Source organism: Cnephaeus nilssonii (genome assembly GCF_951640355.1).
Source record: "Cnephaeus nilssonii genome assembly, chromosome: 4".
Classification (NCBI taxonomy): domain Eukaryota; kingdom Metazoa; phylum Chordata; class Mammalia; order Chiroptera; family Vespertilionidae; genus Cnephaeus; species Cnephaeus nilssonii.
In genome coordinates this window covers 59,770,465-59,796,876 of record NC_137075.1, presented here as the reverse complement: position 1 = coordinate 59,796,876, position 26,412 = coordinate 59,770,465, and the positions used below count along the sequence as shown (strand labels likewise).

Sequence of the window (26,412 nt, the reverse complement as noted above, 5' to 3'; positions counted from 1 at the left end):
GGCAGTGATTTTTAGATCTTGCTAATTTCTCGTTCCTTTCTAGGCATTGGTGTACATTTGCTAGATAAGGGGCTGAAATTAAAAATATAATCTGTAATTGTAGAATATTTTGAAGCCAGCTGCTTCATGGATTTCAAAATGAATTGCCTTTATTGATGAAATCTGCTGTATTTTGCCTTTTTACCAAGTTCTTAGTATTTAGTTATCAGATTTAGGCATCAGAAAAAAGAAGTGGAACTGTACTTTTTATTTAAATGTATTATTTGGAACCTAACACTACTATTTTATCTTGTTGGTTGTTGTGCGTTTTTGTTTTTGTTTTTATGTTCTCTTTTTTTTTACTTTTGTTTAACCTTAATAGAATCATTATGTATATCTTTTAGGCACTTCTTAGTTTTTATATAAAGCTTAACCTTAAAAAATTCATAAATCTGTGTTAGCTTGAAAATGATAACATTCAAGTTTTAAAAATAGAGAGGCATGTTTTTAAAACCAAAAGTTATCAGTTTAAATGTGGGGTAGCTTACCTAAAGTGAAATCTCTATGATGAGTGAGTACTGATGAAAAGGACAGTACAAAACTGAGCATTGAAGTACAGTCATGCGTCACTTAACGATCGGGAGGGATGTGTTCTGAGAAATGTGTCATTAGGCTGTTTTGTCATTGTGTGGACATCCACAAACCTAGATGGTACAGCCTACTGCACATCTAGGCTATATGGTATAGCCTATTGCTTCTAGGCTATAAACCTGTACAGCATATTGCTGTACTGATACCGAACATACTAGGCAGTTGTAACACAATGGTAAATGCTTGTTTGTCTCAATAATTCCAAACATATCAAAGGTACAGTAAAAATATAGTGTAAAAGATAAAAAATGGTACACCTGTACAGGTCAGCTATCATGAACGGAGCTTGCAGAACTGGAAATGAGTGAGTGGTGAGTGAATGTGAAGGACTAGGACATGACTGTCTCGTGTGTGATATGGCCTTACAGTGTCACTAGGCGATAGGAATTTTTAGCTCCACTACAATCTTGTGGGACAGTTGTCATATATGTGGTCCATCCTTTACTGAAACATCGTTACCTGGCGCATGACTGTAGTGGCATTTTAATATACCACTTAACAAAATCATTTTTGAAAGAATTGTTTTTCCTACCACTCGCTTTTTACTTAGATCCCTACACCAGCTATGTTACAATCCAACATTTCAGTATGCACTGTTGTTCAGGATGTAAAGTTCAGTAATTTGAGGTTATATGCATTTGTACATAAATATTTTATAATTTTTAAAGTAACAACAGTTAGGTTTCTTGTCAGTATTCTCTTGACTTTAAAAATTATCTTTCCTTGTTGGGGAAATGTTTGGTAACCTTTTTACTGTGTCTGCTTCTTGGCAAAGCTTTGTTTTTAACAGAATAATATTCTATGCTAATAGTAATCATTATTTTTAAGAAGAAAATTATTCAGTTGCTAGTGTTTTATTATCTATATTGTTTTTCATTAAACAGAGTTGATCAAGAGCTTAATGGAAAACAAGATGAACCAAAAAGTGAACAGTAAGTTTGGCATGTAGTCCAAACAAGACTGAAGAATGTGCTGATGAAGCAGTGCTCTTTTTTGCATTTATAATGCATTTACTGGCCCTGATTTTTATGTAACCTGTTACAAAATCGACTTGACTTTTTCTCAATGGACTTTTGTATAAGGGACTGTTCACTACTGTTTTGGTTTGCAAATCTCTTGAATTTAGCTCTTTACTAGCTAATGATATTGTAATCATTTTATATTTTATATTGCTTAAAGCAGAGAACCACACTTTATATAAAGTGGTTTTTGCATTTGTTTATTGAATGATGGGTCTTCTTCAGTAAAATATTTATATGCCTAATTGGTCAATGAAAGAGATAATATATATTTTTATGTTTTGAGCAATATTTTTTAATGTATACCTGTCTTTTAGAAGAATATGCAGATAAATAAGACCATGAATTTGTAAAGTGCATGTTAGAATTTTTGTGTTTTATAAATGGCTAACTACATTTCTAGGGTAACTTAAAAAAAGGAAGTGGCTCATAGGGTTAGGGACAATTAAACTGGTTCTCATGAATACCCAAAGGTCATGCATATAATCTAAGTAGGTTAGTACCATCCTAAGCTTTTTAAATCACCTAACATATATTGTTCCTTAATTCAGAAGCACAATTATAAGTGTAATGCACACTTTTTCCTTTTTAAATTTAAAGACAACTTTAAAAGCCAGTTTTAGAACTGGAAAATTTAAGAGGCTAAGAATTGAGGTTTGTACATATATGTATATATGGGACATTTTATTTTCTGGCCAAAAGACAGACCTTTATAAAAATCTTAGATTTGTTCACTAATGTGAAATAAGCTGTGCCCAGGGTATCACTGTTGTGAATTTGTGTGGGTGCAGTGTAGTATTCGGAGAACATGAGTTATTCACTGTCACTACTTTTTTGTAGAAAACAGGAGCTGCTTTTTTAATTGCTCCCAATGTGGGCACTTTACCAAAATACTTCCATATCAGTTATTTGGACTTAGTAGGTAGTCAGATACAGTGTGTTTTCACGTTTCCTATAAGTTAAGCTATTTTCTAAATCTTAGAGCATCATTGTATTCTACTGTTTTGGATGACACATTTGATATAGCATATAAACTCCTTGTTTAATTTGGTAAATACCTTGACTCTACATTGAAATCATTTGTACTTATGCCTCCAAAAAGAACTAAATTTACCCACAAAGTCATCCTAAGAGAGCCGATGGGTCTAATGTTCTGTCATATACTTGTGTGACTCATATATTTGGTAAACTCCTAATTTAAGGGTCACATCACATTCCAGTCCTTCTTATAAGGTAATTTACAAGAGTGTCCTGGAGTGGCATAATTGAAGTGGATGAGAGCTAAACTTTAAGGATTTATTCTATCCTGGACTGAAGACACATGGCTTTTACCATTTCCACTTTCAGTAGCAAGTTCCTATTACAAAAGGGAATTTTTCTTTACTTTTTGTCCTCTTTAGTCATAAACTTGCATGCTAACTTAAGTCCAATTAAGGGGATGCTGGAGGATTCCCAGGATGAGATGCCCTCAGTTGCCTCCTAACTTGACTTGGATCCAGCAGCTACAGGCAGATCCCAAACTAATGTCACTATAGTGAATAAAATCAAACCCTTATTACTTGCTCAAATGTTAGAAACACTTTGTACTGAAACACCAAATTAACATTAATTTAGGTATTCCTTCTGACTTCACTATATAAGGATTATAAATAAAGGATAACATTGAATTTAATTGTGATTAGAGTCTATATTTGTAGAGTGCTTTAAGTAGCCTTTTATCTACAAGTGTTCATCTGGCTCAAAATGGGCTGAGCTTTATTAAAATGGGTAGTTTTCCTCCACATCAAGTACCCAGTTCAGTTTCAACTTAATTGTGTTTATTGACTTTTCCTTTTGTAAGCATTGTTTCTAACTACAGATACAACTTGTTACAAAAATGATGTGTTCTTTAAATAATTTTTAAAAGTAGAATTAGCCTGTATTCTATTAGAACATTAAGATTCATAGGTTACAGTGATAACACTGGAATATAACAAAAGGGATGTGCTGTGAATCACTAGATTCAAAGGATACCTGCTCTAACCTACACCTTAATGGAATCTTGTGCCCCATAATAAATGTTTCATAATTTTAAGACTTAAGTAGGTTAGAAGAAAGCATTTATTAAATTTGTAATTTGTAGCTATGTTAACATTTCCCCAAAGCACTCAATTTTAATTTTACACTGCTGATCGAGATCAAAGTACATATATTATTTTATCTTTCTGCTGGGGTCATGGATCTAACTTAACTGGTTTAATTTGATGAATCTTTCACTTTTTGTGTTATACTTGGGCTCTGAGTGCCTTTTTTTAGTCAGTAGTTTCTCATATAAAGTAATTTGTGTTCTACTTGGTTATAATCCTAAGTACCACCAAGGAAAGATGCTATATTGACCCCATAGTTTAAGCTTAATAGTCTTTAACTCTGGAAATCGGGGGATATGTAATAAAGAAATATGATTGCAGGTAGTTGGAAAAGATAACAAAACAAGGAAGTAAAAGAAAGAAAACTATGAAGGGGTAAAGAGTTAGCTGTTATCTAAGATGCCACTGAATGTGTCCCTGTTACAGGAAGTATTGGAAGCTGTTGGTACCATTTTGTGTATCCAGCAGGAAAACCTGCATGCTACACACAGAATATGCGAAGGGGGGAAAGGCTGATAATACTTACAATGATAAATCATATTTTCTTCTGCTATGTCCCTTCATATAGAAGCAAGTTTGAACAAAGAGGGTCAGCAATTTATAGTGTGCAAGTTAAAGTTTAGGACTAGGTTATTTATCATATGTCATGGTTGGTAAATATTAATGTAGTCTTCCAAAATAGACATCACTATTTAGTAACTGCACTGAATACTGAAATATGCTGATTCACAAGTATATTTTGTTAGATAGGAATTCTTCAACTGTAATTCCAGAATTTAAAAAAGTAAGAGGTCTGGTTTTTGATAGAGACTTTGTAAATGGCTCTATAGTGTTGCTATTTAGCTGTTTTTATATGAGTGCTCAGGGAATTTGAAAGTGATTTAATGCAAGCAGTGGCTTTTTAGATTTCTTCAATAATAGATAAATTAGCATTAGGATATGTCAGATAGAACAGGCCGGTTTCCTAATGAGATTGGTAAGGTTGTATATAATGTGACAGCAGCTTCATTCCCTTTTCCTGTGTCATATGGAAAATTGCTAATATGGTTCAACCAGAAGGGAGGAGAGGTTAGGCTAAAAATAAGAGATTGCTACCCCATTCTTTGTTTTCAGGCCTATATTTTCCCCTCATATTCAGATTTTTGAGAAATGGATTATAATTCTCAGAAGGATGGGTAGAAGAATTACTGTACTTACAGTAATAGACCAATTCTATTAGGTTTTATCTTGTAATAGGGAATAGGAATTATGTAATTTGAGCTGCTGAGAGAGTCAAGAATTTAGACTTGCATAGGAAAGTCAGCAGGATAGGGAAGTAGGAGACTATCTACTCAATGTTCTAAGCACAGAAGAATTACCCACTGGCCTTTAACTCCCCTCTTCCTGTCCCAAGATTCTGAATGAATTCGAGTTAGACCTATGGTGAGTCCCTGTAATGCAATTTTCCTTTAAAGTCCTAAATAGTAATTGAAAATAAGGTAATGTGTTGAGCAGTAAGAAGTGACACCAAAATTTGAACAGAACTGTAACTTTGTTATATATGACAGCTACTTAATTTTACGTTTTGAGAACTACTTTAAAAAATGCTACAAAAAGTTCACATGAAGCACTTAATAAATCAAACACCAGATGAAAATCAAGGTTTAATGCTTTCAAATTAAAGAATTACAGTAAGCTGTCCATTTCAGATAGCTGTCTGATTCTGTCTTATAAGACATTCTACAAGAAGCTAAGACATTTGCATTTAAAATTTTTGTTTCAATATTCTTTTTGGATAAGGAGGAACTTGGAAAACATAAATTAGCTACTCCACTGCACTTTTTGTATATGAACTTTCTAAAGTTTGCCCCTTAAACAGTTTATTTACATAGACCTATCTAGTAAATATTGGTGCTGTTCAAGGCCACTAACTTGCATAGCCCTTGGGGCATTCAAATAGAACAAAATTCAGGGTTTGTTCGATACTAACACACTTTGATATGTATTTCAAAAATTCAAATATTTTTCTTATCATTGGTTCACATGTTGCCATTTAAACTAAATTAATGTACTGTGATCATTTTACTACTATTCAGATGCTTTTGCCTAGCTTAGTGCTTTCATTTTACAGTGTTTGAGAAATTCAGTTCTGATTGATGGTTGTGTGTGCAAGATGTTTATGTGGTCCCTGTTAGAAATACTAGGGTTGGTATTGATTTACTAAGGAGATGTAATATTTTATTAAGGAATACAGTAACTTGTGTCCTGATCTGTTGCACATCGTATTTTTGCAACGTTAATGAATTTAAATAAATTAATTGGAAAGTTTGTTTTTTGTCTCATTTTATCACATTTTTTCCGTCTTCCATTATGCTACTGGATTTTTACACTGAGTTATCTTGTCTTTCAAATCGTTTTAGACCGTTACTCTTGATTCTCTTCCTATAATCTGGTGCTGCTTCATATTTATTGTCCAGGGGGGTGCTTTTAATTTTAATACTATCGTTTTTGTCTTTGTTTTTTAAATAAATTCCCAGATTTTATTAAAATTCTTTAAGATCTTTTATAAATATTGACAAGATCTGATTAAATTGAATTCCAAGTGGGTGTTATAATTCTGTAATGAAGGTTTTGTGTTTGTTTTTTTCAATTACAATTTGCATCCAACATTATTTTGTATTAGTTTCAGATGCACAGTATAGTGGTTAGACAATCATCTATTTTACAAATTGTTCCCCCGTTAAATGTTATCTTAACTATAACCAAAATTTGTGTTTCATAGTTTAGAATTCTTTCAGTGGGCAATCCAACAATGAAATCAGTTCAGTAAGTGGCTGAAAACATGGTACAAATGACAACCTGTATAGCTTATAGACCTACTTGGAGGATCCATCTAGTAGTACTTATTTTGTATTTACTCCTTAATCACTAGTCAGCCACTTAATGGCAAACAGCTGTGCACATTACTGATGCTTTTATTCTATAGGACAGCGTTTGGGATTACATAGACTCAAAATACAGGGTGTCCCCAAAAATGTATACACACCTTGAATAATTATTAATTCCAATGGGTTAAATCTAAAAAGAAACATCAATTGAGCTATCAGTTGTTAAGTGTATACATTTTGGGGGGGACACCCTATATAAGAGTATTTGTCTTGCATTGGGAACAAATATTAAATACAAATTCTCCCAAATTAAAGTTCTTCATGGATCACAAATTGAAAGCTTTCTGGGCTAAATTAATTGCAGCCCTATTTTGAATGGTAAATAAATTCCTGGTATAATTTTAAGAATTTGTCTTAAGTTTAGCACTGCAAGGTTTTAAACAGTATTAACCCTGAACACATCTCAGGCATAAAATATGACTGCCTTGCATTTCCTAATTGTGCATCTTACAATGGAAAAGGTTCTTCTTAAAAGTTACAATTCCCTTATGAACGATTTAGTAAACCTGGTGAATTACTGGAAGCGGTTACCTGTCCATGGGCCCCACGCCCCTCCTCTCTCCACAACTCCGCCCTCCCCTCGCAAAGCTTGTGTAGCGTTCGGGAGGAGTTGGTGGGCGGGGCCTTCCTGGCCTCGCCGTGACGCCACTTCCAGGTTCTGCGAGCACTTCCGGGTCGTTGGCCTAGTTCTGCGGTTTCTGCTGCGGCCAAAGAGGTGGTGGGGGATAGGTGATAGGAGCCTCCTCTGGGCTCCTGGCGGTGCTGGTTCTGTCTGCCCGCGGCGGGAGGCGCCTTCCCCACAGGTACGAGTGAGCCGAGCCCGCGCTCCCTGCCCCGCTCCCAGTGCCGGGGCTGCGGCCGTGTGGGGCTTTTCCGAGGGCTGCCAGGAGGGTGAGGCCCTTCGCTCTCGAGCCCCGGGTCGACCTGTTACCGACTTCAGTGCCGGGATGGCCCCGCGGCGGGCACCCGGGAGGAAGGCGGCGGGAGGCTGTTCTCCCCCCGGCGCCCGCCGAAAGGTGCTAGGGGAGGCCCGCGCCCAGGTGTGGCCAGGTGTGGCCAGGTGAAGGTCTTACCGCGTCCCGGGTTCGGGGGTGGGGGCCCGAATCGGAGCGCGCGCCCTCATTCTTGTGAAGCCCGCCTTCCAACTTCATGCGAACTTCGGCAAAGGAGTGCATTTACCTGGATAGTTTGATCAGGACTAGGACTTTGAGTTACTTCCAAATGAGGGCCCTTCTAATTTAATTTTCCTTAAACTGCAAAATGAAAGAGTAGTAGATTTGTATGGCTGATAACATATCTAAAATATTTCAACATTGCAAAGGAATTTTTAAGATCTAAAATCATTAAAGCAAGTAATGGTATATATTATAGAAATGATCACCACCACCGTAGTTTAAATTTATTTTTCTTTGTGATGACTTTTCAGATCTTTCTTAGCAACTTTCAAATATGCAATACAGTATTCTTAACTAGTCAGCACGCTATATGTTCGTGATTTTCAACCGGTGTGCTGCACAATTGTAGTAATTAGTTTATGTGTGCCATGAGATGAAAAGGGTTGAAAATCGCTGCTATATATTATATCCCCGGGACTTACTTTATAAATGGAAGTCTGTAACCTTAGGACAATTCCCCGCCCCGTCCCCCACCCCCACTCCCCACCCCCCCAACCATCACTCTGTTGCGTGTATCTGAGCTTAGTTTGCTTGTTTTGGGGTTTTAGATTCCATATATAAGTGAGATCATATGTCTCTCTCTGACTTATTTCACTTATCATAATGCCCTCAAGGTCCATCATGTTGTCGCAAATGGCAAGGTTTTAGTCTTATGTTATGGCTGAATAGTAAGTATTTTATTGTGTATACTTCAGGACCTCAAATAAAATTGTTTGATTACAATGTTGATGAAAAAAAATTGATTCCAGGCTAACACCACTATTTGTGTGGAGTTTGCATGTTCTCCCCATGTCTGCCTTGGTTTCTCCAGGTGCTCAGGTTCCTCCCTCATCCCACAGATGTGCACATTAGGTGAATTGGCCTGCCTACGTTGTCCCAATCTGAGTGTGTGATGTGTGTGATTGCACCCTACATGGAAGGGTGTCCTGTCCATGGTGGGTTCCCACTTTGCACCCCAAGCTGGGCTCTTGCCACCTGTGAACTGGTGATGTTTTGTGACTAGAAATAGCCGTTATGTCTTTTCTAATACCAATACTGTGCAGTTTGGTTACAATTGATTTGTAATATAGATCAAGAAGCTTGATACCTTCAGCTCTTTTTCAAGATTGTTTTTATAATTTTATTTTAATTACAGTTGACATACAATAATATATTAGTTTCAGGTCTATAACATAGTGATTAAACACTTATATAACTTACAAAGTTATCACCTCAGTAAGTCTAATGCTCATATGACACCATACATAGCTATTACAATATTACTGACTATATTTCTTACATTGTACTTTACATCTATCCCCATGACTATTTTTATAACTGGTAATCTGTACATTTTAATCCCTTCACCCTTTTTTACTCAGCCCTCTAACCCCTCTTCCATCTGGCAACTATCAGTTCTCTGTATGAGTCTGTTTCTGTTTTGTTCATTTGTTTTTTAGAATCCACATATAAGTGAAGTTAAATGGTATTTGTCTTTCTCTGTCTGACTTATTTCACTTAGCACAATACCCTATAGGTCCATCCATGTTGTTGCAAATGGCAAGATTTCATTTTTTATGGCTGAGTAATATTCCATTGTACATATATATGTACACATCTTCTTTACACATTTGTCTACTGATAAACACTTAGGTTGCTTCCATAACTTGGCTATTGTAAATAATGCTGCAATGAACATAGGGTGCATAAATTTTTTTGGAATTCGTGTTTTGTATTTTTTTTATATAAATACTCAGAAGTGGAATTGCTGGGTCATAAGGTGGTTCTATTTAAATTTTTTAGCAACTTCCATACTGTTTTTCATGGTGGCTGCACCAGTTTACTATCTACCAACAGTAAGCGAGGATTCCCTTTTCTCCAAATCCTCACCCAGCACTTGTTATTTGTTGTTTTAATTTCCCTGATGATCAGCAATGCTGGGCATCTTTGCATATGTCTATTGTTCATATGTACATCCTCTTTGGAGAAATGTCTATTCAGGTTCTCTGCTTATTTTTAATTGGATTATTTGGGGTGTTAAGTTGCATGAGTTCCTTATGTTTTTTTTTTATATTAACCCCTTCTATCTAATAAAGAGGGAATATGCTAATTGACTGTCCCGCCCTCAAAAATTGCGGCACCCACAGCCAATAAGGAGGGAATATGCTAATTGACTGCCCTGCCCTCAAAGATGGCGGGCCTGGGCTTGCCGTCCGCCTGCCTCCGGAGTCCCCCAGTCCCCTCAGCCACCCAGCCGGGCCAGCCCGAGGTGCAGGCAAGCCTCGGATGGCGGCTGCCCAACCTCCCAGGCTGCCCGAGGCTCAGGTAACCAGGGCCGGCCGAGGCTTGTGCTACTGGCAGTGGCAGCAGCAGAGGTGTGATATATACATACATACATACATACATACATACATACATACATGATGCCAAAGAGTTTACTGCCTGTGTTTTTTTCTAGGAGTTTTATGTTTTTGGGTCTTATATTTAAGTCTTTAATTCATTTTGAGTTTATTCTTATATATGTTGTAAGAAAGTGATCCAGTTTCATTCTTTTGCATGTATCTGTCCAGTTTTACCAAAATTTATTGACAAGACTGTCTTTATACCATTGTATATTCATTCTTGCCTCTGTCATAAATTAATTGACTATATAGGTTTGGGTTTATTCCTGAAATCTTGATTTCTGTTTCATCTGTGGCAGCAATTTTCAACCTTTTTCATCTCATGGCACACATAAACGAATTAGTAAAATTCAGTGGCACACCAAAAATATATATTTTTTGCTGATGTAACAAAAAAAATAAGTATAATTTTTAAATAAATCTTTATTGTTCAGATTATTACAATTGTTCCTCTTTTTCCCCCCAGGTATAATTTTTATTCATTCACACCAGACAGCTATTGTGTTGACTCTTGTCGTTTTTTGTTTTTGGTTTTTTTACTTGACAATCTAAGAGAAGAGAAGTCAGTGTCCCTAACTAAATAGTCAGGTATTGCATGTTTTAATAATTCTTGTGACACACCAGTTGAAAATCGCCGTTCTAGATGCCTGGTTAATTTCAGTGAACAAAACAGACAAAAGTCCCTGCCCTGGAGAAATTTACATTCTATTGAAGGATGCAAAGTAAACATAAAATAAGTGAATTATATAATATGTTAGAAGGTGATGGTGCCATCAAAAAATATAGCAGGAATAGGGGATTGGGAAGTTCCAGAGTTTTTTTCTAGGAGTTTTCTCAGAGTAGAGGTGGAAGTTGGTTTTTAAACATGACAGTTTAGGCCTCCTTAAGTGCTATACTTGAAGGAATTAAGAGAATCAAGTTGATACTGGGGAACAGTGTTCCAGGTAGAAAGAACAGCCTTTACAAAGACTTATATAGGCTGGAACATGTCTTTTGTAGTCTAAGAACAAGGAATCCCATGTTTCTGAGAAGGGTTTGAGAACAAGGGAGAGATGGTAGATAAACTCAGCGAGATTATTGTAAGGACTAGTGAAATGGAAGCCATTGGAGGTTTTGAACAGAGAAGAGTTATTTTCTAACCTATTTTTTAAAAAATCACCTGCTGCTGAATTGGAATTAGAGTGTAGGGGACAAGCATGGAAGCAGGGATACCAGTTAGGAACCTATTTCAGTAATCCAAATGACAGACGATAATGGCACAGACCAGGATGGTAACAATGGAAATGGTTGGATTCTGAATGCATTTTGAAAGTAGAGTTTACAGGATTTACTAGGGATTGAACTTGGAGATGAGCTTGGGGGGAGAAAGGGGTAACTTCAAAGGTTTTTGCCTAAATATGGAGTTATATAACCTGAGGTGGGAAAGACAATAAATAGAGATGTTGAGTAGGCAGTTGGATTCAGCAGTGAGTTCAAGGGGAAGGTCTGTGCTAATAAGTGAATTTGGGAATTATCAGCAATAGTATTTAAAACCATGAGACTGAATGTTATCACTAAGGAATGAACATGGAAAGCAGCAGAGAACCAAGGATGGTATCTTGTGACATTAAGTGTTCAGGGAGAAAGAGGATCATCCAACAATATTGAGAAGTATGAACCAGTGAATTTAAGGGAACAAACGAACCCAAAAAGGAGGGTGTCCCAGAAATTAAGCCCAGATCCATTATCAAAGAAGAGGGAGTAATCACTGTGTCAGATGCTAAAGTCCGGTGAAGGCTGAGATGAGGATTAGCTTTAGCAATGCCATTGATGGCTACCACCATCTGTTTCATTTGAGTGCTGGAGGCAAAAACCCCTGAGGAGAGTTTAAGAGCAAATGGGAGAAAAGGAGTGAGAGACAGTCACTATAGACAACTCTCATATTTTGATGCAAAGAACAGAGAAATAAGAGGATGGCTGATGAGGGAAGTGGGCTGAGACCTTTTTTTAAGATGGGGAAGTACCCACCTGTTTGTTGATGGGAATGATTCATAGAGATGGGAAATTTGATGGTGAGGGAGAGAAGGAATGATTGTATTGTTGGAACAATATCCTTGAGTGTTGGGTAGGTCCTAGAAGGGATAAGACCTGATGCACAGGTAGAAGGACTGTATTTAGACAACAGTATGGATCAGCAGTCACCAACCTTTTGGACCTCACGGACCACCAGTGGTCCACGGACCACCAGTTGGCGACCACTGGTATGGATAGTTCGACTATTAGTGAAAGGCAGGTAGGATATAGGTATTGGTAGATGATTAGATGTAGTTTTGAGGGTCCAAAAGTTTTCATTGCTTCAGTTTCCTCAGTAAAGTAGAAGTCTTTGAATCCCACTTAAATACATTTATAATATTTGATATTAGCATTTTGACATATGACCAGGTTTATTCAGACTAACAAATACGGGAGTTGGCAAAAGTAGGTTTACACGCTACAAGTAAATAATACAATAATCCTATCTAATAAAATAGTAATATGCAAATTGACCGTCACTCCAACACACAAGATGGCCACCCACATGTGGTCAAAGATGACTGCTCCCATGTGGACACAAGATGGCCAGCAGGGGAGGGCAGTTGTGGAAGATCGGGCCAGCAGGGGTGGGCAGTTGCAGGGGGACCAGGCCAGCAGGGGAGGGCAGTTGGGGGTGACCAGGCTGGCAATGGAGGGCAGTTAGGGGCAACCAGGCCAGCAGGGGAGGGCAGTTAGGGGTGACCGGGCCGGCAGGGGAGGGCAGTTGGGAGGACCAGGCATGCTGGGGAGGGCAGTTGGGGGCAACCAGGCTGGCAGGGGAGGGCAGTTAGGGGCAATCGGGCCGGCAGGGGAGCAGTTAGGCATCAATCAGCATGGCAGGGGAGGGGTTAGGGGCAGTCAGGCAGGCAGTCAGGCGAGCGGTTGGGAGCCAGCAGTCCTGGATTGTTAGAGGGATGTCCAGCATTCCTCGAGGGGTCCCAGATTGGAGAAGGTGCAGGCTGGGCTGAGGGACACACACACACACACACTGTGCGTGAATTTCATGCACCAGGCCTCTAGTCTATATATATAAAGAGCCAGGGTACGTAATGTCCAAAACAACTGAAGGGACAACCAAACGCCAGGCTGCGTGCATAGCAGGCTCGGGTGGGCGTGGACTGGCGAGCAAGCGGGCTGAACTGCTGACCTCTTGGAGAGAGAGAGAGGTGGGGCTGATCAGCAGCCACCCCAGGCTGCTGGTGAGGCCTGGAGGGTGGGGGGCGGGGGCAAGAGCTGATCAACTCTTTCCTCTCTCTTGCTCTCCCCCCCACCCCTACCCCCACCCCTCCGAGAGGTCAGCAGTTCAGTCCACTTGCCAGCAGCCTGGGGTAGCTGCTGATCAGGCCCGGAGATGGTGACTGGCATAGAAACTGACCAATCAGAACCAAATCTGGGTGAACCGCAAGGAGCCAATGGCTGCCTAGAAGGCAGAGCTTCTGATGCTGACTGGCATAGAAACCAACCAGTCAGAACCTAATCTGGGTGAACTGCTTAGGCAGAACCTAAGGTGGGGTCTGAGGAGGGGTTTTAAGGGCAATAGCTGTTTGGTGTAAGGTGTAAGAAGGCGGTTCAGTTTTTTAATGACCGGTTTGGCAGTATAGTTCATATGGCTGGCTCTCAGTCCAGATATAGGGATTATGTATTTTTTGTCTGCCAAGAGCATCTCCTCCCACTGAAAAAGGCTTTTCATCCCCATTTAAGCAATCATATCCTATATAATCTATCTATACTAATAAAAGGCTAATATGCTAATTAGACCGGGTTGACCGGCCATCTTCCTGATGTCCGACTTCCTTCCGGACAAAGCCATGGTGGTGGGTGCCAAGGCAGAGGCAGTTAGGGGCGATCCGGCTGGCAGGGGAAGGCAGTTGGGGGCGAGATCAGGCCGGCAGGGGAGGGCAGTTGGGGGAGAGATCAGGTTGGCAGGGGAGTGGTTAGGGGGTGACCAGGCTGGCAGGCAGAAGCAGTTAGGGGCAATCAGACAGGCAGGCAGGCAAGCAGTTGGGAGCCAGCAGTCCTGGATTGTGAGAGGGATGTCCTACTGCCCTCGAGGGGTCCCAGGTTGGAGAGGGTGCAGGCTGGGCTGAGGGTCACCCTCCCCCCTCCTCACCCCCCCCCGAGTGCACGAATTTTGTGCACCAGGCCTCTAGTTAATAAGTAATGATACAAGGATAAATGGTGTTTCACATACTCACCACTGTAAACCTACTTTTGCTGACCCTGTATATTGAATACATACTGCATTGTTCTAGATGGTAAATATATAACTTCATGGAAAATCTATGTTAGTGGATGGAAACAGAATAAGCATATAAAATGTCAGCCTCAATTAATGATATGAATAAGAATAAAATAACATAAGCAGGCAGGGAGATAATCCTTTAGTTGGTCACAGAAGTCCTTTCTGATGAAGTGACATTTGGGCAGCACTCTGAATCAAATGAGAGAGTGAACTATGCAGGAACCTGAGAATACCATTCAAAGCAAAGAAAACAGCCAGTGCAAAGTTCTTAAAGCAGGAACATCTTGCTATATTGAAGAGCAACAAAGGACCAGCCTGGAGCCAGTAAATGAGGAAGTGGAAAAAGAAAAGTTCTGAGAGTTAGTGGAAGAGGGCCCAGATCATGTAGGTTTTGTTATCCATTAAAAGAACTTTTTTACTCTGAGATAAGATGCTGGCATTGGGACTTTTTAATAAATGAGTGATGTGGTTTGATTTTATGACTTAAAAGGCTCAGTGTGGCTACTCTGGGGGTGGGAGGTGGGGTAGGAACAAGGAGACTCCTTACTGGGCTATGACAGTAATCATAGTGACAGATGATGGTGACTTAGTGCTAGCAGTGTAGATGGTAAAAGTTGTCAGGTTCTAGCTATATTTACTAGTAAAAGGAAGAACTGAAAGGATTGGCTGTCATGGGATGCAGAGAAAGAGGGAAGTTAAAATGGATTATAAGGCTTTGGGGCTGTCTACTGTTGACTGAGGTGGGCAAATTGAGGGCAGAAAGCTTTGGAGGGGTAGTATCAGGAATTTGGTTTTGACAAATTTAATTTGAGTCACCTACATATATGATAATTCCACCCAGTGCCAAGTAGGCAATTTTATTATATATAGCAACAAGGGGGAACTAGAGCAGTAAGCATAGAGAAGACATAAGAAGCCTTCAGGTACTTAGAAGTTGGGTTGCTGAGGAGGAACCAGCAAAAGAAAACTAGAAATACACAGTATCCAGTGAAGGGGGGGGGGGGAGAGAAGTGACTGTGGGGTCCCCCCACACACAAAAAAACGAAAAACAAAGAAAAGGCTTCAAGAAGGCAGAAATGACCTAGTATATCAAATGCTCACAAGGTGTGTGGTGTGAAGATTGATAATTGGCCATTTTTGCTGAATTCTGACTGATGATTAGTCCTTGATTATATCTCCTCCTGTCCATCTCTAAACTGAAAGTGCCATGAGGTCAGGGATCTTATACCAGGCATGCAGCAGAAGCTCAGTAAATATTTGTTGAATCTATACTACTGCCACCTTCTTCCTTCTTGGAGTCCTCATCCCTCATTCCTTTCTTTTAAAAAAAAATCTCTCCTGGGGATTTTTTTATTGATTTTTTTTAAGAGAGAGTGGAGGGGAGGAAGGAGAGGATGGAGAAAAGGGAGAAAGAAAAACATTGATGTGAGAGAAACATTGATGTGAGAGAGACATATTGATTGGTTGCCTCCTGTTCGAACCCTGACTGGGACCAGAGATGGAGCCTGCAACCGAAATACATGCCCTTGACGTACCCTCAGGTCTATGGGCTAATGCTCTAACCACTGAGAAAACCGGCCAGGGCCCCGCCTCTCTTTCTAATCTTGCACTCAAGTACATTCTTGATATGGCTGCCAATTTGCATGACCTTTCCTGCCTAGAATGCTTTAGTAGCTCCCCATTACCTTCGCTATGAAACCCTGCACTTCTCCAGATAGAACAAATCCATCCATGCCATCTTTTTCGAACTCATCTTTTACCACTTCATACCTGTACCCTAATAATATAGAACAATTTATAGTTCTCTTTACAAAATATTATTTTATCCTTCTCTGGCTTTAACCATTCTATTCTTTTAGCCTGGGATAACTTTCCTCCTTTGCTTGGCTAAACACTAGCTTGAAGAATTAGGAAGCTTTTGTGAACCAACTCATTCAGTCCATAGTCAGCCTCCATAGTACATTGTATATCTGTAGCACAGTTCTTATTCTCTTTTGAATTTAACTTTTTTATATGCCTGTTAGAGTATAATTTTTAAGGTCAGGAATGTATATTTATCTTCCTCTCCCTAGTACCTATCACAGTGCTATCTCTTCTTGGTAAGTGCTCTATAAATACCAAATTTTAAGAGAACAGGAAAATGAAGGGGAAGGCATGCAAATGTGATCTGAATATTGTCTGAATCAGTGACTTGACAGTAAGGGGGAAGAATGGTACATGGTAAATTCTAGGCTAAGTCAAAAGGTAAACTTTTGAAAGAAATGATAAATATGTACATTTTAATAATTGTAATATCTATACTTTGTATAAAGGAATATAAATGCCTATGTCAAAATAACATAATTTGGAAAATTATTTTTAACTATTCCTTGTAATTCTAAAATTATTATATAGTAACTAGAGGCCCAGTGCATGATTAAATCATGCACGTGTAGGCTGTCTGTCTGCTGGTCGGACCAGTGTGGCCAGCAGCTCCAAAGTCCCTGGGCCCCTAGCGCCACCTCGTCAGCCGGGGCCTCCAGACGCCCGGCTCGCTGCCCCAGAGGCCCCTTCTGTGCCACAGCACAGCCATGGCTCAGCGTCTTGCTGGCCCAATCACCATCCTGGCCACCCCAAGTCCCGCCCCCTGCGCCTCCCGCTGGCCCAATCGTGGGTGTAGCGTAGTGATGGTAATTTACATATTACCCTTTTATTATGTAGGATTTTCAATTTCTAAGAGTTCTGATCATATATGTTAGAATATATAGACTTTACATACATAATTTATAGTGTTTTCTCTTTTTAATACTTTTATATTAAATTTTTAGGACATCAATGCAAGACTGAATAAGAAAAGTTCCTTCCTTCTAAGCCATGGCATATCAGTTATATAGAAATACCACTTTGGGAAACAGTCTTCAGGAAAGCCTCGATGAGCTCATACAGGTAAGAGACTAAAAATCAGCATTTTTATTTAAAGGAGTCTATAATAATTCTTGTTATAGCCCTGTGCACAAATCCATGCACCAGTAGCTCCTTGCCGCCCTCCAGTAGCTCTCTGCCCGCTGCCCCATCTCCCTATAGCTCCCCCACCCCCCTTCCCTCACCTTACCCCTCATAGCTTGCTGCCCTGCCCTCTCCTGTAGCTCTCCGCCACCCGCTTGTAGCCAGTAGCTCACTGCCGCCCTTCTGTAGCTCTCTGCCCACTGCCCCGCCTCCCTCTCCCCATAGATTGCTGCCCTTCCCCTCCTGTAGCTCTCTGCTGCCCGCTTGTAGCTTGCTGCCCCACCCTCCTGCTGATCCATGATCTGGTGGTTACGAGGTCGGTCGTTACACTTCACAGCATAACGACCATTTGCATATTACTTCTTTATTATATAGGATTCCAGGTAAAGAGGTTCAATATCATAGATTATTTGGCCCAGTAAATCAGTATTCAGATTAATAATCTCAAATTCCTGTGCATTTATACCATCCTACTATGGATCATAAAATGTAATGATTGAATGATATAGTTGCATATATCTGAATTTTCAAATATTTTTGTTAAAGATTAGTGTGTTGATTTTCTTCTCATATATATAAGAAAGACATATTCTATGTAGCTTTAAGATAAATTTGAACCATTTATTAAGTTTTTTGAGATTTAAATTAGAATTTTAATTTTAAGAGAATTTTTATACTAATCTCTCATCTTAGAACATTAAGTATTTCCATTGCTTTTATATATTTAATGAGATTTATTAGATTTTTTAAAATGTATTATTGGTCGTATGTTTTTTATTTAAATGAAACGTGGTTGCTTCAGTTTATCAAATGCCTCTTTCCAGATACTATAAGGAATGATAGTCAAAGTTTTGTCCAGGCATTGTAACATCACTGCATGTTTTCTTTTCAAAATTACGTTGTATCAAGATAATGCAAGAAAATATTGTCAGGCTGATTGCCTAATTGTCAGTTATGGCAAAGGAAAATAAGGGGTGTGAGCTTAGAGGCTCTGGTTAGCCTCAGTGAAATTTTTTCATGATAATTCGTGTTTTTGTTTATTTTGTCTTTAATGCTCTTCTAATGTATGACCTTTACTTTTCCTCAGTCTCAACAGATCACTCCCCAACTTGCCCTTCAAGTTCTACTTCAGTTTGATAAGGCTATAAATTCAGCATTGGCTCAAAGGGTCAGGAACAGAGTCAATTTCAGGGTAAGGATATTTTTTCCAAAACCTAGTAGCCTGTACCAATGGTTGTTTCAACAGTGTTTTTTAGGACCCCTACATATTTATTAGTCATGAAAGGAAGAAATGACTCAATCAAATTTTGTGGCATGTTTTATAATAACAAAATTATATTTTTACTTAGTACCTTGATACTAAAGTTCATCCATTTAACGTGAGATACAACGTTTATTTTAGATTTTTTTATTCCATTGTTTCACAAATTAGCCTATGTATGTTTGGCTACCTTCCCTGAAGAATTAGTGAGATTTCAAATGCCTAAAATATTATCTGCAGGTTTGAAGGTAAGTGACAGAGTAATCCATTAAGGTTATGTTTTTCAAACTCCTGCTCCTAAAAAAAAAACTCATTAGAAGAATGTCAGTTACACAGGACAATAATATTGTAGTCTTATTGTAATGGCTAATACAGTAATTCCCTGAGCTAAGTCACAGAATTAAAATTAATGTTTTTTACAGTTGTGGAGAATTAATATACACAATAATACATGTTCTTTTAAACAGTGTTTACATAAAAATTCAAATGAACTTTCATAATTTAGCCACATGAGGGCAGTAGAAATACAGATTCAAATTTTCTTAAGAGTTCAAGTAGGCAATACAGCTTTCTTCAGATTTCTGGTAAGCAATTTACAGACTTACAGTGCTGAAAATAGTCTGCTCACAGAAAATTTAAACTCTTCCCTTGGCAAATTTATCTAGGGATTTTTTAAAAATTGTTAGGATGAAAATTAAGGAAAATATTAAGCAAGGTAAATATTAAAGAATTATACTATTTTAAGAATTTTGTACTTGGTGGCTGAGTCTCAAATTGCTTTGGAGGAAAATGTGAGGAAAAATGACTTCATATTATGTCTAAATGTTTTGTTTTAAAGGGCTCTCTAAATACATACAGATTCTGCGATAATGTGTGGACTTTTGTATTGAATGATGTTGAATTCAGAGAGGTGACAGAACTTATTAAAGTGGATAAAGTGAAAATTGTAGCCTGTGATGGTAAAAGTAAGTGTTCACCTAATTACTGTGAAAGCAAAGCTACTTGAAATCTTGTTTTTATGAGTCTTTAGAAAATCTTCATCTGAAACTAAGGTGGAAAACTGTCAATGATCCACTCCTAGAAAGAGACCTGGCTTCTCAGCTAGATTCTGAATTCCAGATTTTCAACTAACTTTAGTATAGATATTTCATGTGACACATAGACTACTTCAAGATTGAGTTGGAGGTGTGGGGAGATTTCAGCTACAGATTTGAAGTATTTATCAGGCTTTTTCACCACCACCTATTTAAGGAAGCATTTAATTTTGACAGTTTATCCTATGGTTTCTGTGTTGCTGGATAACTGTACATTTTATATTTAAAAAATGGTTATTTAAGATTTTAACCATAAGAACCTTATCAATTATAATAGTAAGTATCCATTTCTAATCTGTGCTGGTGTATTTTCTACAGCCAACCAAGGGACTTGTTCAGGTTCTTCAATGCTTCAAAAAGTATACATCTCTGCTTTCTGTTCCATGATTAGTTTTCCTTTTGGCTAATTGTATTTTAAATATATACTTAATTTTACTTTATCATCTGAACCATTTGTTTAAAGCAGCTATTCCTGAAATTAAATAGAGAAGACTGTCCATAAAGGGGAGTTTTAAAAAAGCAAGAGACCTCAGAGGGAAGGTAGGGGAGGGTGGGGGTAAGGAGGAGAGATCAACCAAAGGACTCGTAGGCATGCAAATAAGCATAACCAATGGACACAGACACCAAGAGGGTGGGGGGCGGGCAATGGGGAGATAAGGACACATATGTAATACCTTAATCAATAAAGAAAGGGGGGGAGCAAGAGAAAGATAAATATGTAGAAAGTAATACCCTACATTTCTCAGGTTATATGTTGGGGTTTTTTCTGTATATTTGGGATTTTTAAAGAAATAATCACTGAAAAAAAATGTAGAGACAATAAAAGCATGCAGAAGAAAAACATTTGTAACAACATTTGATGTTATCTGAAGATAACATTTTTAATGATTTCTTGTATAACCTAGTCTTATATTTTTACAGTAATATACGTATGTATGTATACACATTTGCAAATCATTTTCAAACATAGTTGGTAACTCTTCTCTTAAACCTGGTTTTTAATGGCTGCATGAAATTATACCTTTAGCCCTTTTGAAAGTGTACCTTGAAACTAGCAATGTTACAATGACTTGTAGAAATTTTCTTTCCAAAATTAAAGGTACACGTCATTGTAACATTGCTAGTTTCAGAGGCTTTCTGACATCTGGAAGAGAACATTTCTATTACTCCTGTTTAAAGCCAATTACAAACCTTAAAAGCATATGACTTTTTAATATAGTCATCAAATACATCTTTTTTGTCATTTCAGCAAGGAACAATGTTATTTTATAGTTACTGGATCACAAGATAACATTTCTATATTTCAGATAATGTATATTTTTGTTCATTTTTTTTATAATTTAGGCATTAATTTATAACTCGTAGATCTATCAAAATGAGGTAGCCCAGTACTATTCTGTATAACTTTTGTACTGATGGAAATGATCACTGTCTATAATTTTGTTAGGGCAACTGAGAAATCTAATGCTTTAAATTTTCTTTAACTTTATTAGTTAACTTTAAGTAATTTGAATAGCTATAGGTGGCTAGCCAGTGGCTATCATATTGGACAGCACAGATGTAGACTAGTAAAGTGTCGTTTTAAATCATTAGAAACATAGGGAAAAACCACAAAGTCAGTAAAGAAGGCCTCTGAGTAAACTTATGTATTTTACTTACAGGGGCTCCCAGTTTCTGGTGGTCTTCAAGTATATTACTCCTGTTTAAAGATACAAGTTATCTGGTTGGTTTTTTTTCAAACTTAACTGAATGAAAAGAAGCAGATCAGCCTCAACTATTACAATGGCTCCTGGGGAGCTTGCCCTTCTACAACACATTGTAGTAATCTTCCAAGGAAACCTTGTTGAGTATTCAAGAGAAGCTTAGATTGTGTGCCATTACTCTGTGTCAGCAGAAAATAATACAATTTTAGAAATTTTCTTTCCAAAATTAAAGCAAATGGTTTGGCATTCAGAAGTTGAAGTTTAAGTAATTAAGAAAATACACCATTCCTTAGGTATCAGATATATGTGGTGCTACTATGAAATAAGCTCATTTTTCCTAAAAGTCAGCTTTCTGAAGTAAAGTTAAGTTCCTAATAGAACAGCAGAAAAAAGTGATGGTGGCTAGAATTTTGGTCTTTTTCTCACCAGGAACTAAGTTATATAATTCTATTCTGATTATATGTTATAGCCTTTGTGGTATAAAATTTTGGGATAGTAAAGGACCTGGAAAAAAAATATATGGTTATTAGCAGTTAATAAATCAAATGTAGTATGTGGTTTTTCTCTAGCATAATATGGAGAGCTAAGCATTTTGTTTTACTTCTGTCTTAAAGGGAAAGTTCTTTTAAGTCCTCTAGGTATTTCCATGGTCAGCTTCCCCTCTTCTTCCCCACCCCTCAAACCATCACCACGATAAGTTCTTGTTTTATTTCTAAGGTATTATTTTAAAAATGAAATTGCTCCTTGAATTTACTCTTTCTCTCCTCTGTTTCCTAGATACTGGCTCCAATACTACAGAATGAATAGAAAAATGGCTCTTTTATGCCATCTTCTGTTATTATTCATCACTTTTTAAAGAGAAGCATAGAAGAGACTTTATTTATTCCAGCATTGCAGAAACGACTACACTGTGCTATACTATCAGAGAATCCAGTAGCAAGATGCTTGTAACTTTGTAGCTTCTTACATTACCTTTATTCTACAGCATGAAGAAACAGACTTTTTTTTAATGACAAATCAAACGTTGTTGCCTTCCTAATAATATTCTTTAATAAATTCATTTTAAAACTCAATGTGGGTAATAACTGGTAGAGCTATTAAGCTATAAATATGAAGATATTAGATAAGCATTTTGAAAGAGCACCATGTTCCTTGCAAAGGAGGTTAGGAAATGCATTCATTTCAATAAAGTCAGGTTAGTTTTATCAATTTTAACAGCTGCTAAAAGCATCAGCAGGAGCAAAACCAAATTCTGGATTGGAATTTTACTTAGAAAATGCCTTTTCTAAAAGTACAAAACCAAGAGTAATCATCACTGTTAAAAAAAAAAAAATACTAAGTACAACTGAATTAGGAAGAGTTAGATAATCGTTAGACAGTTTCCATAGCCAAAACAAAACCAAGAAACTTATTTCCAAACATAAAATAGTCTCCACAAGACATGTAAAATATTTCTTGAACTGGCCATATTGGTCAAGTTATATACATTTTTAACTGATCTACATTTTACTAGGTATTAGACTTAAGGGGGAAAGTTTCTCTTGTTTGTCAATCTAGGACTATATAAGTGAAGACTGGTATTTCTGAAATATCACAGAGGGAGAACGTTGCACAAGGTAGCTGAGCAACTAGCATTTAGCAGCTGCCTACAGGTGAATCAAGATCAACTTTTTTTATTGTGTTTTAGATCAACTGTTTTTTTTTGTTTGTTGTTGTTTTTTAATATATTTTATTGATTTTTTTACAGAGAGGAAGGGAGAGGGATAGAGAGCTAGAAACATCGATGAGAGAGAAACATCGACCAGCTGCCTCCTGCACACCCCCCACCGGGGATGTGCCCGCCACCAATGTACATGCCCTTGACCGGAATCTAACCTGGGACCCTTCAGTCCGCAGACCGACGCTCTATCCACTGAGCCAAACCGGTTTCGTCAGATCAACTGTTTTTAATAAAGACCTGGCCCTATTTAATACTTAGACTCTTGACTGCCCCCCATCCTGTAGTGAACCCCAATTCAACCCTACTTCAATGTGCTGAAGCTACCACATAGAGATGAAAACTCACTTTTCTCCAGCTGAGAATAATAGCAGTAATCTTCAGCAAAATGACTTTTCATACACCTGTTAAAATGTTAAATAGTTCTTTATAGTAGACATAGTCCCCCTATTTTCAGTTGTAGAAGCATGCTGTGTAATAGATGTGTGTTTTTTTCTATTTTTTATTTGTTTATTCATTCCAGAGAGAGAGAGAGAGAAACATTGATGTGACAGGAAAATATTTATCGGTTGCCTCCTGCACACATCCAAACTGGGGATTGAACCTGCAACCTGGGTATGTGCCTGACCAGGAATTGAACTTGTTGGTGTACAGGATGACCAACTGAGCCACACCAGCCAGGGCAATAGATGTTATTTTTAAGCAAACAATGCTCAAATCTGATCCATATAGCAGCAAGAAATAAGACTCTATTTATAAGATAGTAACCAACATTATATTATTTGGGTCAGACCAAGTGCTTAATCTTAGATATATTCTCCTGGATAATCCTCACAAACCTGAAAGAACTTTGTTCCCCTTTTACAGATTTTGAAATTGAAACTTAAGTTACAAAAGGTTACAATAATTAGGATTTTCTTAATTGCAATTGGTCAAAATCAAGGTCTTTTACTTTGGAGGTTCAACATGGGATTTAGGAGATAGGTATGTTACAGTAAACTTAAAATTCCTATTAAGGAATAAGTTATGGTTTAAACTTTTCCGTTACTAATAATCACTGAGAACTTACAGAAGTATAGGGCTGGAGTTTGTATTCCTGTTTGGGGATTTAAAAACTTTTGAATGATGTTTGTAGATTGTGCTTACAATCTATTGCCAATCTCAGCTGGGGAAGCAACGCATTGACCTGGGTGAGGAGTCTCTTGTAAGATAGGGTTGCCTGGCTTGACCTACTAATAGTAATAGTGACTTAAGCCATTCTCTGGGCGCTCCTGCGGTGTTACCTCAGCATCGTAGTGTAGTCCTTGACACTCGCATTAAAACTCATCCTTGCAGCTCATTCTGTGTCCTCTACTCCAGTATTCTCATCCTAACCTTTACCAGCCATCACATGGTCAGCTCCAGTTAAATTTGAAAGAAACAAAGTCAGAGCTGAGTTTTACTTAGGGCTTTGGCTATGCAGTTTCCTATATTTTTCATGCCTTTCAGAATCAAAACCCTACCCATGCTTCAAAACTGAAACCCAGTTGTATCTGTCACCTGCATTGATCTCTTTGCTGTTGACCTCATACGAAGAAATTATTTATATACACGAAAGAAAACAAAGGACAGGAAGAAGTTGGGTCAGTCCCAGTACTCATACAGGGAACTGGTATGTAATGCCCAGGGTTTATACTGCATTCCATCAGATGAAACTGGTTCTGAGACGGGTTAGCCCCATACCCACCCCTGCTTTTGGCTGGGTGGGAGCACAGAGTCTTAGCCAGGCATTTCCTTCTGTCAGTTCTAATTACTTGTGTTCACATCACACAGCTGACACATGCATTGTGGTGTAGAGCTAATTTCCCAGAGTGACAGCAAGAGTTCACACCACTTTGTGCCCTCCCACCTGACCACAGGCTCCAGTGATAAGCTTACTTGCCTGTTAGTGTGGAAGAAGAGAAAATCCATCAATTGTCTACTGTCAGGACTAAGTACAAGCTGGGCTTTTTGTAATGAAGAGTCAGTCCTCCACATGCATTACTAAGTGCTATTTTAACACCCAAATAGTGGGCAAAGAATAGCCTCTGGGTTTAATGCCAGACTGTTCATTGTTAGGCTTGTTTATTGTGAGCTATCTTCAGCTAATTTTATTTCTTGGTAGACATAATCACAGTGTCATAAGGTGTGCTACATCATTTTTTGGTGAGTCATAATTAAGTCACTAATAAAATTTTGAGATTTTAAAATATATATATTTGAGTATATATTTCAACTGGGGAAGCAATTTGTAGCATAGTTATAAAATTTGGACTCAATAAAACTGCAGGATGAGAAAAGGTACAAATATAGAAGAATGTGCAGCCTTTGCTTTGTCAATCCATTCTAAAAATGTACTCTAATTTGTTCATCCAGCTTTTTTTATTTTAATATTTTTAAATGAATTTTTAGAGAGAGAGAGGAAGGGAAAGAAGCATGGATTGGCTGCCACGTACATGCTCCCGACCTGGGATCGAACCCACAAACCAGGCATGTGCCAGCAATCGCACCAGCAACCTTTCAGTGCACCAGACAACACCTAAACAACTGAGCCACACTGGCCAGGGCCAGCTCTTTTTCATATATATATATATATAAAAGCCTAAGCGACCAGCGACCATCACAACCAAACGGATGACCGAACAGGCTACGTGGGGCAACCAGGCCGGCAGGGGGGTTAGTGAGGGGCGACCGAACAGCAGGCTGTGTGGGGCAACCAGGCCTGCAGGGGGGGGGCGGCAGTTGGGGGCGACCAGGCTGGCAGGGGTGCAGTTAGAGGTGACCAGGCTGGCGGGGGGGGGGGGGGGGGGGGCAGTTAGGGGCAACCAGGCCAGCAGGGGAAGGGGCAGTTAGGGGTGGTCCAGGATTGTGAGAGTGATGTCCGACTGCCGGGGATTGGGCCTAAATCGGCAGTCAAACATCCCCCAAGGGGTCCCAGATTGGAAAGAATGCAGGCTGGGCTGAGGGGACTGCTCCCCACCCCCCATGCTGTAATAATAATGGAATCTGTTATTTTCCTAGTGCATAGGTAGGCGTAGAGTTTGCATGGGGTGTGGAGCAAAGCATTTCACTTTGACGACAT

At 38.5% G+C, this 26,412-nt stretch overlaps 2 protein-coding genes across 5 annotated transcripts in view; both read left to right on the top strand.

Annotated features, from left to right (window-relative positions):
* The window catches only part of BNIP2 (BCL2 interacting protein 2), a 33,198-nt gene extending 15,721 nt beyond the window's left edge, over positions 1 to 17,477 (top strand). For 2 of the 3 annotated variants that reach the window (XM_079767855.1, XM_079767854.1), the window contains one exon: positions 1,515 to 6,673. In XM_079767855.1, the coding sequence (XP_079623981.1) occupies positions 1,515 to 1,566 (52 nt within the window). In that variant the 3' untranslated portion in view covers positions 1,567 to 6,673. Of the gene's footprint in view, positions 1 to 1,514; positions 6,674 to 17,359 lie in introns of those variants that run through there. The other variant, XM_079767856.1, reaches the window with a different exon arrangement.
* On the top strand, positions 17,360 to 24,137 carry GTF2A2 (general transcription factor IIA subunit 2). Of its 2 annotated transcripts, XM_079767857.1 has the most exons (5): positions 17,360 to 17,477; positions 18,625 to 18,729; positions 19,637 to 19,763; positions 21,554 to 21,615; positions 22,373 to 24,137. In XM_079767857.1, exons 1-5 carry the CDS (start codon positions 17,406 to 17,408, stop codon positions 22,400 to 22,402), a joined length of 396 nt encoding a protein of 131 aa, XP_079623983.1. In that variant the 5' UTR covers positions 17,360 to 17,405; the 3' UTR covers positions 22,403 to 24,137. The 2 variants fall into 2 exon arrangements, with proteins under 2 accessions (XP_079623983.1, XP_079623984.1); XM_079767858.1 differs by lacking the exon at positions 21,554 to 21,615.
* The last annotated feature ends 2,275 nt before the right edge of the window (positions 24,138 to 26,412 follow it).

Excerpts from the sequence above, each read along its gene's own strand:
- GTF2A2 (XM_079767857.1), top strand. The coding sequence starts at position 17,406 with ATGGCATATCAGTTATATAGAAATACCACTTTGGGAAACAGTCTTCAG. Across the intron at positions 17,478-18,624 it reads GCCTCGATGAGCTCATACAG|TCTCAACAGATCACTCCCCA; the intron begins GTAAGAGACTAA and ends ACTTTTCCTCAG. Across the intron at positions 18,730-19,636 it reads GGAACAGAGTCAATTTCAGG|GGCTCTCTAAATACATACAG; the intron begins GTAAGGATATTT and ends TTTGTTTTAAAG.